This window comes from Amphibalanus amphitrite, unplaced genomic scaffold, assembly GCF_019059575.1.
Source record: "Amphibalanus amphitrite isolate SeventyFive unplaced genomic scaffold, NRLGWU_Aamphi_draft 001233F_arrow, whole genome shotgun sequence".
Classification (NCBI taxonomy): Eukaryota; Metazoa; Arthropoda; class Thecostraca; order Balanomorpha; family Balanidae; genus Amphibalanus; species Amphibalanus amphitrite.
Genome location: NW_024882726.1, coordinates 162,225 through 177,015, shown reverse-complemented (window position 1 = coordinate 177,015; position 14,791 = coordinate 162,225). Strand labels below are relative to the sequence as shown.

The 14,791-nt window shown below is 50.0% G+C and overlaps 1 protein-coding gene across 1 annotated transcript in view; it reads left to right on the top strand.

Moving 5' to 3' along the window:
* Positions 1–14,791, top strand: part of LOC122371338 (protein O-mannosyl-transferase 2-like) — a 43,286-nt gene that overhangs the window by 25,598 nt on the left and 2,897 nt on the right. The window contains exons 16-17 of the mRNA XM_043347585.1: positions 10,244–10,387; positions 10,901–11,012. Of these exons, the coding sequence (XP_043203520.1) occupies positions 10,244–10,387; positions 10,901–11,012 (256 nt within the window). The remainder of the gene's footprint in view (positions 1–10,243; positions 10,388–10,900; positions 11,013–14,791) is intronic.

Sequence of the window (14,791 nt, the reverse complement as noted above, 5' to 3'; positions counted from 1 at the left end):
TTCGGTCAAATTTCGCCTGCTGTTCGTGTATTTGGCTGCTACTTGAGTGATTTGGCTAGTTATTAAATATTTTCATCAGATTTTCAGCTTCGTTCCAGTAAGTGTTTTATCTCAAGTTTTCGGTATTTCAATTTCCATTGCGGAGATGCCAGGCTGTGCCGTTCCAGCCTGTCACAATGGTACGGCTGCACGCAAGTTAAATCCCGAGGGCACGAGGTATTTCTCCTTCCCAAAGGACCACAAGCTGGCCCTCCAGTGGTGGCACGCCATCAAGAGGGCTGATTCAGAGCTCGCAGATCATGCCGATCCTCGTGTATGTTCAGCCCATTTCGCTCCATCCGACTTCTCGGAATGTCTGTCCAAGTCTCGCAAGAGAAACCTTCTTCCAGGCGCCATTCCATCAATCATGATTCCGGCATGTTCCTCGATCCAGCCTCCTGCACGCACCAGGGACTTGACTAAGTCCAGGTAATGATTTGAAGTCCTCATTTTACTCAAGAAATTGTACTTATAAATCCTATTGGAACCTGACTTGGTACCTACCTAGGTACCTACCTATTCTTTTAATCCTATGCCTTTTTCTTTGTTGTATTTTAAACTCGTAGTGTAGTGGTAGTGTAGTGTAGTGTAGTGGTTTAATATGAAAGTGCCAAGCTATGTTTTGTGCTCTGGAGTCAGTGTTGGAATGGTTAACTCTTTCTGGTCCTGGTGGTAAAAGGTTCAACTTTGTGTGGGTCCCAAAACTCAAAAGGCTTAATGCTGGACCGTGTTAACCCACCCAGAGAATAAAATGCGAGGACCAGAAACTAGAAAGAGGACACAATGCCAATGATGACCATAGTATTGCATGAACTTGAACTTGAGGCCATATGGGATAAAGCTATGTCTAAAATCAGGGAAGTTACCTAATATCATTATAGTTAGTAGCAACTAGCAATAATGAAAAATGTTCGGCATATATCCATATTGGCTGCTGTTGATTTCATGCATTTATCCGTGAGACTAGGATAGTCAATAGAAGGTAATTTACATTGGCAATGTTTGGTTTCAGAGTCATCGAGTGTCATGGCTGCACAAAGCTGCAGGCAGAGAAGGATGCCCTGGAGGCAGAGAAGACCATCTTGCAAAATGAGAAGAAGGAACTTCAGCAGCAGCTTCTTGCCATCCAAGACAAGCTTCATGACCTGACCCTGGCCAAGGAGGCCTCTCGTTCGGCCATCAAAACTGGACTGTTCACGGAACAGCAGGTGAGCTGGCTTGAAGTTCATTTTTACTCATTTGGAACATGTCTATTTGCTTTTCTCTTGTATATCCTTGTTTTGAGTCATGTCTGTAACAGAAATAACTGCTAAACCTTGTCTCTTGTTGCTCAATGTCAATCATAACCTCCCACTGGCAAGTGTGGCCTGTATACAGGTGGAGTAAAATAGCAGTAATAGATAACTGAAGTCTTACCTATAGGTAGCATGTAGAAAATGTTTGTCATGATTGTTAAGTTTTGGAAACAGAGAAAATAAGTGCTTAGTAGAATGCTAAGTGGTGTGTCTATTGTCTAAATCCTTGGACTTTGTGCAACTTAGTACCTAGGTAGTCAAGATACATGGTTCCTGTTTGTTCTGCACAGACATGCACGAGAGCTAGAAATAATACACACCATTTAGTATTAACTATTAACTATGAACCTTAACCTGTGCCGGGTCAGGGGGAGGGGTGTTTGAACACCCCCCCCCCTGCGGTTTTTTTTGTAAATAGGTCAGGTCATGTCTAGTGACCTCACCTCAGAAAAAGTTGCAATCCTCGTCATAGCTACACCGACCGAACGATCGCCTTGAAACTTTCAGCGATTGATAAGAGTAACAGTATGTACAAAATGTATATCTCGGAATTTTGATATCAGTGACCTAAGGTCAGGTCAATTTTGTGACCTCTCCATTATAAGTCAATGGGAGAAAATTGAAATGCGCCTATTTTGGACGAATGGTGTTCAAAACCCTCAAACATCGGTTCATGGGTAAACATGACACACTGAATCGAAAAAAGCACCTGTGACCCCTCTGTGTGACCCTGAGGTCATCTCAGGTCATGAACGGTCACCAGCAGTTTTTTTTGCTATAACTTTTGATAAAGACGCGCTAGAGCGATGAAAACATGTCAGATGTATTCAGCTCGACGATATGGATCGACTGATATGCAACATGACCCTTTTCGGTCAGGTCATGACCTTGACCTGAGGTCAAATTTTCAAAATGACCTTTCAAGGTCAACAAATGGCTCATTCGACGCGTCTCAACGAGAGAAACACGATGCTACCATGTCGTGGCACTCTTGAGTCAAAAGTTATTGCCGAAAACAGTTTTCGTCTATTTTTACAGTTTTTGCCCTCTGTAGGCTAAACTGTTTGACCTGAGGTCAAAACTGAGAACAATACTCAGAAGGGTCTGTAAAAGGGCTATCGAATGCGCTTTTCCGCGGCACTGTAGCTCCATTGGTTCCCGAGTTAGCCGTTGGCAAATTGTTGAAATTGCCTACATTTGACCTTTGATGACCTCTGGCGACCTCACCTTTGACCTGACCCAAAAAATGACCTTAGTGTTTCCGTCATATTTTTTACGCTCTATCGAATGCCGCTTACCGCGTGTCGCTACATGGCCCAGGAGCTGAGTTAGACGGGGGGGGGGTGTTCAGACACCCCCCCCCCCCGGCCCGACGCGGAAGTCGTGGAGCACCGGCCCGGCGCGGGTTAATGACATTGTCATTGTTATTGTTGTTTTTTACCGTCCAATTATAATCCTTTATCTGCTTAGCATGCACCTAGCCTAGGCACTTAGACAACCAAACCATCTTTGTAAGCTTATAAAAATGTCAATTACAGGAGATCACATTCAGTCATTTTTTCACAGGGGGAACATCTCATCACTGGGACGAGACCTTGTCCATGGACAGAGGACTCGTTACATGAGGCACTGCGGCACCGCGTCAACCTGTCCCGCCGACAGTATGAGTGGCTCCGCGGCAATGGCTACCCGCTGCCAGCACTGTCAACCCTGCAGCGCTACCTGGCCACCTTTGTCCTGCAGCCGGACAGCTCTGCCACACAGCTGGAGCTGTTGGCCAAGATGGTGCAAAACCTGACACGACAGGAACGCCAGTGCGTCGTGATGTATGATGAAATGGACATTCGGAAAGTGGCCTGCTATGATCAGCAACTGGATCAGGTCCTGGGACCGCACCGGCGCCTGCAACAGTTCCTGGTAGCGGGCATCTTCTCCAAGTGGCAGGTGCCAGTGCTGTTCCAGTTTGACTCTGCAGTCACTGTCGCCACGCTCCTCAGCCTCATCCAGGGCATCGAGGCTGCAGGTGCTGAAGTCGTGGCCACTGTGAGCGACATGGGTGGCTCAAACCTCGGAGTCTGGAAGGCTCTGGGTGTCTCACATGATGGACGCTCCTGGTTCCTGAACCCTGGAGACTCCAACAGGTGAGCATATGTATTTTCATGGATCTAAGCTGTTACATGCAAGATGCTTACTAAATACTAAGTTTGCAGATTGGGGGGGGGGGGTGAGCTTAGGTTCTTTGGTTCTGCCTCCTGGCTGCTATACGTGCTGCGATCATTGCTATGTTCAAAGGGCTTTGCCTTCTGACTAGTGGTTTTGTGCCTTGCACTGTCACACTGTTTGAGACTGTTGTCAACGCTTTGGAATCAGCCATTTTGGTGTCAATGTTGTTAAGTGGATTCATTTTAATGACAGTTTTTGTTACAATAAGTGTCAGATCTTAGTTATCTTGTATGCACCTTTCCCCCCCCCCCCCCATATATGTATATGTGTCACTTCTGTTTTTATGAGCATTTATCTATGCAAGACTTTATTTTGCATGATTGTTTTGCAGAGCTAGTGAAGGAAAGTTTGTTTCTTTAATGTACACCGATTGCACTGCGTTTATATAGAAGTTAAAGTAAGTATCGACTGGATTATGCGATACACGCATGACGCGCCTGCTATTTGTCGTGTATGCTTTAAACCTTGTTGCCTTGCAGTTCACTAATGATGCATGGTTTTCATGTTTTCAGGAGGGTGTGGGTCCTGGCAGACCCTCCACACATCATGAAGAGGGTGCGTAACAACCTCCTGGACCACGGCATCCGCACCAGCCAAGGAGGTCTCCTCGACAAGGCCCTGATGGAGGAGATGGTGGCCATCAACGGCGCATCGGCCGAGTACCGCGTCGCCCACAAGGTGCATCTGGCAACCCATGTTCAGGTGAGAAAATCTACACTACAATGTGTGACCTGAGATCAAATATTCAGTCGGCATGGCCAAGATGCTTTTTCATAAAGTTAGTCAGACGTTTTTGAATGAATAGATTTCTGAGATCATAAGCCTCGATAAGCAGTGCTTGTGCGCAGATCATGACCACCCGATCGGAAAATTTCGTGTCAACGGCACAATTTACAGTCGAATATTGGAGCTGAACGCGGCCCACCCCGCTCACCGACTTTATCTGGCCTGTAACGCGACCACTGCCACTGACCACAGGCCATATTACCAATTAGAAACAAATGTGAGCGCCCGTAGTGACTCGAACCCGGCTCTCAACGCCAGGGCGGTGTTTCACGGCCGCTACTAGCACGCTTGAGTTACCATGTAGACATCAACAAACTCTGCATCAGTTCAGAGGTAAACGTGACACACTGAATCGGGAACTTGCACCTAATACCTATGACCCCTCTGAATGCTCCTGAGGTCATCTCAGGTCATGAAAGGTCACCAGCAGTTTTTCGACAATAACTTTTGATAAAGACGTGCTAGAGCGGTCAAAAACGTCAGATGTGTTCAGCTCGACGATACGGATCGACTGATATGCAACGTGAACTTTTCCGGTCAGGTCATGCCGTTAACCTGAGGTCAACTTTTCAAAATGACCTTTCAAGGTCAACTGTTCATTCGACCCGTCTCGACGAGGGGAACACGATGCTGGCAAAAGAAATGTCTGACTCTCTGGAGTCAAAAGTTTTACCGAAAAACTTTGTTCGTGAAAACGTCTATATTTAGAGTTTTTGCCCTCTTTAGGCTAAACCGTTGACCTGAGGTCAAATCTGAGGACATGGCGGCGAAAGAACGTTGAACGAGCTTTCGAATGCGCTTTTCCGCGGCGCTATAGCTCTGTTGGTTCCCGAGTTAGCCGTCTAGTGTTTCGAAAATTGTTGAATTAGACAATTTGACCTTTGATGACCTCTAGTGACCTGACCTTAAAAATGACCGAGCATTTTGGCCAATATTTTTGACGCTCCTTCGATTGCCGCTTACTGCGTGTCGCTACGTGGCCCAGGAGCCCAGTTAGATGGGGGGGGGGGCGTGACCCCCCGAGCATGACACGGAAAAGTCAGGCCACCAACACGGCGCGGGCTAATTTAATTGAATTATTTCTGGTGGATGAGTAGATATGTGAAGTCAGAATGTCTAAAACATCTAATAAAAGCCGTTTTACGCAATAGTTCAATTTCGTCGTTTCATTTTCACCTAAAATAATGATGAAGGAATGATTGGCATAAACTTTTTTTTGCAGGTGAAGAACATGGCCCGACAGAAGGTGCGCCCGGCCATGGAGCTGCTGAGCGCCACCGTCGCTCTGGCCATCGAGCGTCACCTCGGACGGCGGGAGGAGGTGCGTGCACTGCGCGTCCTGGACTCGGGCATGGATGTCCTGAACGCCATCCACCCCAAGGACGTCAAGCCCCTGCGGCGAGGCTACAGCGGCACCACTGAGCAGGAGTCCGCCTTGACTGCGCTGGAGAAGGAGGCCCGGGAACTGCGAGTGTGTCCGCGGAAGGATGCCCTCCTCCCCTTCCAGAAGGGGATCATCCTCTCCGTGTCCTCAGTCCGTGGCCTGCTCCAGGACCTGAAGGCCAAGTTCGGAGAGCAGACCTATCTTTTAACGCGCCGGCTGAGTCAGGACAGACTCGAGGGATTCTTCGGAATGGTGCGCAGCGGCGGCGGGTCGAACCTCAACCCGACGCCGACCGAAGTACGCTCCAGGCTGCGCCTCCTCACGCTGCTGTTCGCCATCCAGCGCGGAGTACGACCGCTGAGCGGCGCCGGTCCGACTGCGCCTGCCCCGGCGGTGCCTAGCAGCGGAGAGGAGGCGGACGACCGGGACCCCGACTGGCTGGCGCAGCTGGCGCCACTAGAGCAGGAGCTGAGTCAGTCTGCCCTGGATGACGAGATGGCCGCCGACCTGCGGGAGTTCGCTCCGAGCCAACACCAGCCGGAAGCCGATGACAACCTCGAAGCGGAACTGGCCGAAATGGAGGAGCTGCTCAGGTCGGTTCCCGCGCCAGCCGCCGCACCGCCCGCCTCCGGAGCAGTCACCGGCGCCAGAGATCTGGAGACGGGCGTGTCGGCCAGAGATAGCGCTAAGGTATACGTCGCAGGCTACGTGTCGCGGAAGCGGTCGGCCGAAGACGGAGCGGCAGCGGCGTCCTCCGGCGCTGAACAGGACGAGCCGATGGGAGCCCTGTGGACGCGGCTGAAAAGCTTGGGCGGGCTGACCGTGCCCACGGCTGACTTCATGGACGTCTTTGACCAGATGGACGCCGCCTTCTCTGTGCACCACTGTATGGAGCCGGACGGTCTCAGCCGAAGGCCCGGAGTGGTTCGCGACTTCGAGGCGGTTCTGGAGTCCAAGTTCCGGTACGCGACGTCGCCTCAAGTCCGCCGGGTCTTCGCGCGCGTGCGGACTTTCATAGAGCTGCAGAGGCTGAACACTAAGCACCGAGCCCGAGTGAGCTCGGACGCGCAACGGGAGGGAAGGAAGCGTCGCCAGTATGTGCCGTCCTAAGGGCGTGGACTTGCGGGAGATGGTGAGCGTCATTGTGTGAGTGCGATGACTGTGATCGTCTGTTTAATAGAACGTATTGTTTGGTTCATGGCGCTACTTGATGTCACGTCGGGCTGTTAACGTTTCTGGTGTGGAATTTCACATCTTATTCTTGTGGTAAAGGTTTCCTGAAGCATGTGTTGCTAAAGGCTGTATTTGCTACTGCCAATGATCTCGGACGTGTCCGTTAGCTCTAATGAGTGCCAATGCGTGTTGCTCCTGCTGTAGCATTTGTCTTAGCGATGTCATTTGTCTTCTTCTTTGCTAAATGCACTCATTGATTCGACATCATCGCCCACTTATAGATGCACCTATATATGTGGGTGTCCTCGATCCTTCGTGATGATAAATGTACCTAAGTGTAAATGAATGGGTGTCCTCGGCCGTTAATGATTGTGCGAATGTGCAAATGAGGAAAATATCACAGAGTTCCCGACCCCGTGATTTTGGATTATGGTTTATGAGCGACATATCGCGTTTCTTGAGTATCCTATGGCATCTAACCGGAGAGGTGCCGATATCGTGGTTGACGGTTCAGGTCTGAAGATGGGGTACGTTTTGAGCGTGTGTATGCCGTTTATGACACTGATTCAGGATCAAGAGGAGGCAAAATGTTTTCACGGGCATAAAAACGTGCTGATACTTATCGGAGGTGTCCATGCAAATTGCAAACCCATATCGTTTGAGGGACCTAACTAGTAGTTTGAGCTACGATTCCGGCACAGTTTGAGAATCCATTGTTATTTTGTGAAGTCAATGCATAATGTTTTAAAGCTACATACCTTTGTGACCATGTTAAGGTGTATGCCGGGCGCCAAAAAGCTACCTAAGCGAAACATTGATTGGTGACCTGTAGTACATTAAATGTTGTAGTTATAATAAAAGAGAAAATTGATAGGGATAGTCGTCAATCTAACACGGAGGTAACAACATAAGGGTTGTCACCAATGCCGAACATTTGGCGTTTCTAGGTTCCATAGAAGTTAATCCTCTAGTGGGGGTGATCGTCAGCTCCACCCGTTGTGAATTCGCGTTTTACAGGATGTCGTAGGCGGGCGCACAAAATATTAATTGAACCCGTTCTAGAGATGAACCATTCGAAAGCAGGATATATAACTTTTAGGGCTGCGGAGTCGGAGTCGGTAGGAGTCGACAGCTATGGCCGGAGTCGGAGTCGATTTTGGAAACTGGAGCTGGAGTCGGAGTCGCTAGTCACCAAAAATCTAGCGACTCCACAGACCGGGCAGGGCTGTAAAGTCGGTCGGAGTCAGAGGTGGAGATCTCGGGGGGGGGGGGTCAGGACCCCCCTGAAAACGACTTACTGCTATGTAAGTCAATGGTACTGCATCCAGCCCGCCTCCATCTGCCCGGCCTGGCCCCCCCCCCCCTGACATTTTGACAGATCTCCACCCCTGGTCGGAGTCGACAGTTCTGTCCGGAGTTGGAATTAGAGTCGGAGCTGGTTTTTGAAAGCCGGAGTCGGAGTCGGAGTCACTGAAAATCCATAGACTTCGTAGCAGGGCTGCAGAGTCGGAGTCGGAGTCGGAGTCGGAGTCGGAGTCGGTCGGAGTCGACAGTTGTGACCGGAGTCGGAGTCGGAGTCGGAGTCGATTTTAGAAACCCGAGCCGGAATCGGAGTCGGAGTCACCGAAAATCTGTCGACTCCGCAGCCCTGCTAGGTCTGCGGAGTCGGAGTCGGGAGTTGGAGTCGGTCGGAGTCGACAATTCTGCCCGGAGTCGGAGTCGGAGTCGGAGCTGGTTTTTGAAAGCCGGAGTCGGAGTCGGAGTCGGAGTCGCCGAAAATCCATCGACTCCGCAGCCCTGCTTCGTAGCCCTTATTTCGTTTGCCTCCCATTTCTCAAATATTTCGTTTGCCTGCGTTTCTCCCACCCATTACATACACAAAAACATTGATCGCGCTGGGATTCGAACCCGCTGCTGAGGCATATGCCTATTTTCAAAGGCTTGGGAACATCATTTCCTCGCATGCAATCGAAAAGTAGTCCACAGACAAAACATTGAGCTACTTATGAACTTTTCAAAAGTGCAATACAGTTAGTTATTTCGTACAAGATGACAAATAAATTGAGCGTAGTAGATCAGAATTCTGCCATTGACTCAATGTAAAACATGGTTACCTTCTGTCTCTTGGGAACACGATTTAGCAGTCCCAAATCAAAAAACACTTCCAAAAGCGACAAAAGAACATGAAATTTCCAACAAGATAGGATCTCGACTTTCCCAGTTTCTGTCAAGAATTTTCCAGTAAACCGTCCTAAAAATCACCAATTTATCATTGCAGTCTATGGACCTAGTATGCTTTGTATCCCAAGACTAGCTCGGGCTGCCATATCTGTTGGGAGGGGGCCGCGATGGGGCCTCTTACCGACCCTGGGCGTCTTACACGGATCTCCCCTATATTGCACTGCTTATTGGATTAGACATGCATTCGGCATCTCATTGTGTGTCTTATGAAACTGACGCCCCGACTGTAATAAGTGTTTAGAAATATTAAACTCAATCATATATCCCAGCAATCATGAGCGAGCATGGAGCACGGCTTTCTTCACATGTTCAGCACGTCTAAATGTATTTTTACGATATTTCGTCGATCGATTTATTATCGTGTACCTAACTACATATAACGGTAGTTGAACATCCTTGATTTCTGTGGTTTTCATACTGGCACGTTTGATGTGACCATTTACATAACAAAATAAGCTATTTGTTTTCTCAAAACTAGACCGATACTCATAACAGCATATCTAGGTATCTATACGTAGGTATATGAGCTGTCAGGCATTGCAGCAGGTGGTTATTTAAATCAATGTAATTATGGCTTATATTTTGTTTCCGAGTTGCATAGTGGATGGTGCCCAAGCCTTTGATACCTACTGATGGCTAGCGCATCGATTGCCAGTTATTGGATTTCGAAAGCAGCTGCAGACCTCACTCAGAAATGACCCTCCTTTGTTTCGAGGGGTCATTCGGTCTGGTGCCGGCTGAAAAAAAAGATAACGGCCACCTCTGTGCCTGGTGTCTGACAGTCCACCTCAACTCTGTAATGTATCAGTTTTAAATAATTCCAAATAATACACAATTTGATATAATGCAACTATCCCGTGTTAGATATAGTGTTATATATTGTAGTATAACTGTTTTAATTGTTATAATTCTTCAGTATAACAGTTACAACTGTGCTGAAAATTATATAATTGATATAATACGACTAAGTGATTTATTCCAAAGATCACTTTCTTCTGCATATCCCTATTACACGATTCACGGTGATCTCGTTAAGGTACTGCTCACCTTCCCTGGATTTGTATAAACAGTCTGACGTATCCCGCCCCTCGGTCTGTTTCAGCGGCCTGGCGCCGCCGCACCGGCCTGGCCTGCCTGTGGCTGGTGTTTGCCTGGGCGGTGCACTACGCGCCCTTCTGGACGATGGGTCGCATCCTCTACTTCCACCACTACTTTCCGGCCCTGTGCTACAGCTGCATGCTCTCAGGTCAGTCGGCGGGGGCGGGGCCCTGAGGGTAACAGGTGGGACGGCAGCGGCGGGTCGCCGGGCTCAGCGGAACCACACCGGCCGCCGAGTTGGCCGCAGGTCACGGCGGTCACGGCGGTCACGGGGGTCGCGTGGGTCACGGTATGGCCCCGAGTGTGTGTGCCGACTCGGAAATGGCACCGCACGAAACAGCTGCCAACAGCCGGCAGTGCAGTATAGGGTGACCTTCAGACCGGCAGGAAAGGCCATATAAAATGTCAGCCGTTCAAAGGCTCAGTATTCTGTGAAATAATAAATCAAATGATACTACGTAGAAACAAGTCAGTTGTTTCGAAACGACGCTATTTATAAACTGCGAACAAACAGCATACACCACTGAGCAGTTTGACAGTGTTTCTTTCTCTATGATTGACTGTGAGACGTTGTGAATACCGAACAGCTGTGTTCCACTGACCCCTGGACTCCTGCGAAGCCGTCTATTGTCTAACGCGACCTCCTGGTCGGTGCCCTCAGGCGTGGTGCTCGACTTCCTTCTGACGAGTCTCTACAGGAAGCTGCCGGCGATGGTCCGCGCCGGAGTCTACCACTGGCTGGTGGCAGCCATCGTCGCCGGCCTCTTCTACAGGTGAGCACCACCAAATTGAAACGGAACTGGCGGTGGCTTCGAGAGTAGTGCTGTGCTATATCGTCAACCGAACGCAATTAATCATATCGATCAAAATGTGCCCATTGCTCTGTGGAGCTTTTATTTAATAAAAAACAGCATAGATGTTATGCAGTCCTGAGTACGGTAACTTAGCTGAAAAGAACATAGACATTTAGAGAAGAACAGTGATGAGATTGAATGATACCTACTCTTACATTTAGGTACACGTGGACATAGCAATTCGTTTTGGCAGCCATAAACGCACCCATGGCCACGCTACCAAAAACGATAAAGAAATCCTAAATTCAACGACAAAAGCGTCTCTAAAGTTTCAATCTGACTTTCAACTTATCCTCGCACATCTGATTACTTCGAGTTAAAAGGAAAATGAGTGTACTGCAAGTACCTATCACAATTATTCATTTATCAAAGATATCGCAGCTGCTTACTGTGGTCATATCGACTCTCGCAGCACTGTCATCCACAACAGTGCTTTGTCATTTGGATTGCGAGTTGCCACCATACGTACGGCCGAACCAGTCAGCTCCCGTCCGGTGCCCTCGGCACGTAAAGACGACAGTTACGAGGATAAGCTCCGTCGCTTCGGGCCGCCGAGCCATCAGCTGGCGTATCGCCCCATCCAGTCGAGTGGCCGATCACGTGACAGACGACTGCCAATGACGGGTCCTCTGCTCTGCTGATGCGCCGTGTCGGCACCGGCCGCCAGAAATCAACCCTCCTTTGTGGCAACGATCCAGAGGGATGGCCTCGACATTTACGGAAAATGGTACTACAATTCGATCCGATTTGTCCCCCCACACCGCTCATGGTCTTATCGAATGTCGGGAGCATGCTGGAAAACGACATGTGATCTTTCAGTCATAAGCTTTTCAAGTGATGGAAAATGCTAAACCCTTCAACTACCATATGGGCATGAGTACCTAGTACGAACCCATTCATCTTGACTCTTGGAACATACATGCTAATACTGCTTTGGACGCATAGGCGTAGGAACGTTTTCGAAAGTGTCCCAGAGGTCCCAGAGGTCCAAAACCTAACCTACCCCCAAAATCCGATTTCTCCTCGGATTTCGGCCACTTTGTTTTCGCAAACATGCTCAGAGGTAAAAAAAAATCGAGACAAAAAAAAGAAAGAAAAAAAAATGGTTGAAATTTCAGGGAGTCTCCCGTCCATAAACTCAAACTGATGGACGCGTTCCCCTGTCCTCCGCAGCCGTTGGCACCCATGCAAATTCCAGAGGCATCCAGCAACTTTTTCATTACGAGCAAGCGTGAAACGTGCAAAGCGAGTCTTTTCAATATACCTATAAAAATCAGCATGAACGGCCCAGCTAGGCTCAGCCAGGCCTATAAGGTTTTTAAGAGGTTTTATATCAGCGACCACTGCAACTGGGCTGATTGACTATCACTTATCAGAGGCCGGTGTGGGACTTTTAGACGGTCTGGGCTTTCAGAGGCCAGTTTAAACCTCCACGGCCCGGTCCTATAAGTTTTCTACATACGCGCTGGCCGAGGGGGCGGGGGGCGGGTACGACCCCCCTCGCCGTTTCGCCCCAGGTGGAGCTAGCGCGTCGCGGAAAAACGAGCGTGTGCGCCGTTACGAGACGCAGAGATCGATACCCGATTTTATGGTCCTAGGTCAACCGGTGACCTCTGACACCGTTCCGTGCTTCTAGCCTCAGGATACTGAAATCCTTCTCCTCCACACCGCAACCCCCTCCGGGCTGGACAGGCAACTTTATCTCATGCGGGCTGCTCCCTTGGAGCGGCACCGCTGCTCCCGAGGGAGCGCACCCCGTAGCCGGGTGCAGTGAGTGCCTTGGGGCTGGGTGACCTGTCCTCTGGACGGGCTCAGCCCCGGCGACTCACTAGGGTGCCTGCCCAGACCAATGTCTCCCCCTATATCCTATCATCCTTCCGGCTCTGAAATGGTCTCATTGGACCGAAAGGGCCTAACCCAACAAAACAAACAAAAACCGGTGACCTCTGAGGTCAGGTCAAGTGCCTCAAGGCACGGTTCCGTTTTTGGTAAATAACTTCGCAAAAAATGGCCGCAGAGCCGCGATTTTGCCAGCATCGTGTTCGCCTCTCTCAGGCGCGTCGAATGATATACTTTTTGTTTGGGTGAGGTAAACTTAGGGTGTTGACCTCGGGTCACGGTCAGGTCGGCGTCCCCAGGTCACGAAATTGGTCGAAGGAGGTCATGTCGCATATCATTCGATTCGGCAGGTCTTCTTGAGTCCATAGGTGGCATTCCCGACTCGCTAGCTCAATTTGATCGGTACCTAGTTATTGACGAAAAAAACTAATAAGACCCTTATAACTTCATAAATGACGTCGCGCAAGGTCAACATTGCAAAAGTGACGCATCGAACCTTGCAAGGAGTGCATGAAATCACGATTCGGTGTGCTTGAGATAGTTGGAGATCGATCGTTCCCGGCGCCAGAAAAAGTTTTCAGTTTATCCCCATTGACTTATACCTAATGGTGAGGTCACGAAAATGACCTGACCTCATATGAACTTTAGTAAAAATCCGAGATATACATTATACAAGTTGAGAGACTCCTACATTGGATACTAGGTCCTCCAAGGTTCATTTCCCTGTGAAATCTCCTCTGGCAGTGAGGGCGTTGCGAAGTTGCGACATCTGAAGACCGTGCAGAGGTTCACTTATGACCACATGGGTCAGTGACCTGATCTGACCCGAAAATGCGGTTGGTGTCAAAAGATCCCGTTTGATTCAAAGGTCAGGTATGCCAAGCTTCAGCTCTCTATCGCCGGCGTGTTCGGAGCTATCGCGAAAAAAACCTATGGACGGGCGGCACCCGCCCACCCCCCCGACCGGCGAGGGTTAAGGCCCTCAGAGACCAGTACAGGGCCTGCAAAGGGCAGGATGAGACCTTAAGATGCCGACTTGGGCCATCAGAGGCTAATGTGGGTCCTTACAGGCCAGTATGGGCCCTCAGAGGTCAGTGTGGGACCCCAAAATGCCGGCATGGGCCGGTGTTGGACCCCAGAGGCCAGCAGAAGACCCTCAAAAACCAAGATGGGCCTCAGAGGCCAGCATCGGGTCTTCAGAATCCAGTGCAAGGCCCTCAGAGACTAATGCGTGTCCTTACAGGCCAGCATGGGCCCTTAGAGGTCAGTGTGGGGCCGTAACAGACCGGCATGGGCGGGACTTGGAACCTAGAGACTAGCGGAGGGCCCTCATAGGCCAAGGTGGGCCCTCAGAGGCTGATGCGGACCCTTGGAGACCGGCATCGGATCTCCGGAATCCAGTGCGGGCCCTTAGAGGTCAATGTGGGACCCTAAAATACCGGCATGGGCCGGTGTTGGAACCCAGAGACCAGCAGAAGGCCCTCAAAAACCAAGATGGGCCTCAGAGGCCGGCATCAGGTCTTCAGAATCCCGTGCAAGGCCTCATAGGCTAATGTGGGTCCTTACAGGTCAGCATGGGCCCTTAGAGGTCAGTGTGGGGCCCTAAAAGACCGGCATGGGCCGGCGTTGGACCCCTCAGGCCAAGGTGGACCCTCAGAGGCCGATGCGGACCCTTAGAGGCCGGCATCGGGTCTTCAGAATTCAGTGCGGGGCCCTCAAAGGCACCTAAAGGCTAGTCTTGGGACCCCAGAGACAGAAATGAGGCCACCAGAGGCCGGTGTGAGGCCCTCAGACGCCGGCTGGGCCCTTGAGGCCGGTTTAGGGGCCCTCAAATGAGGTCAATGTGGGTTCTCAGCGGT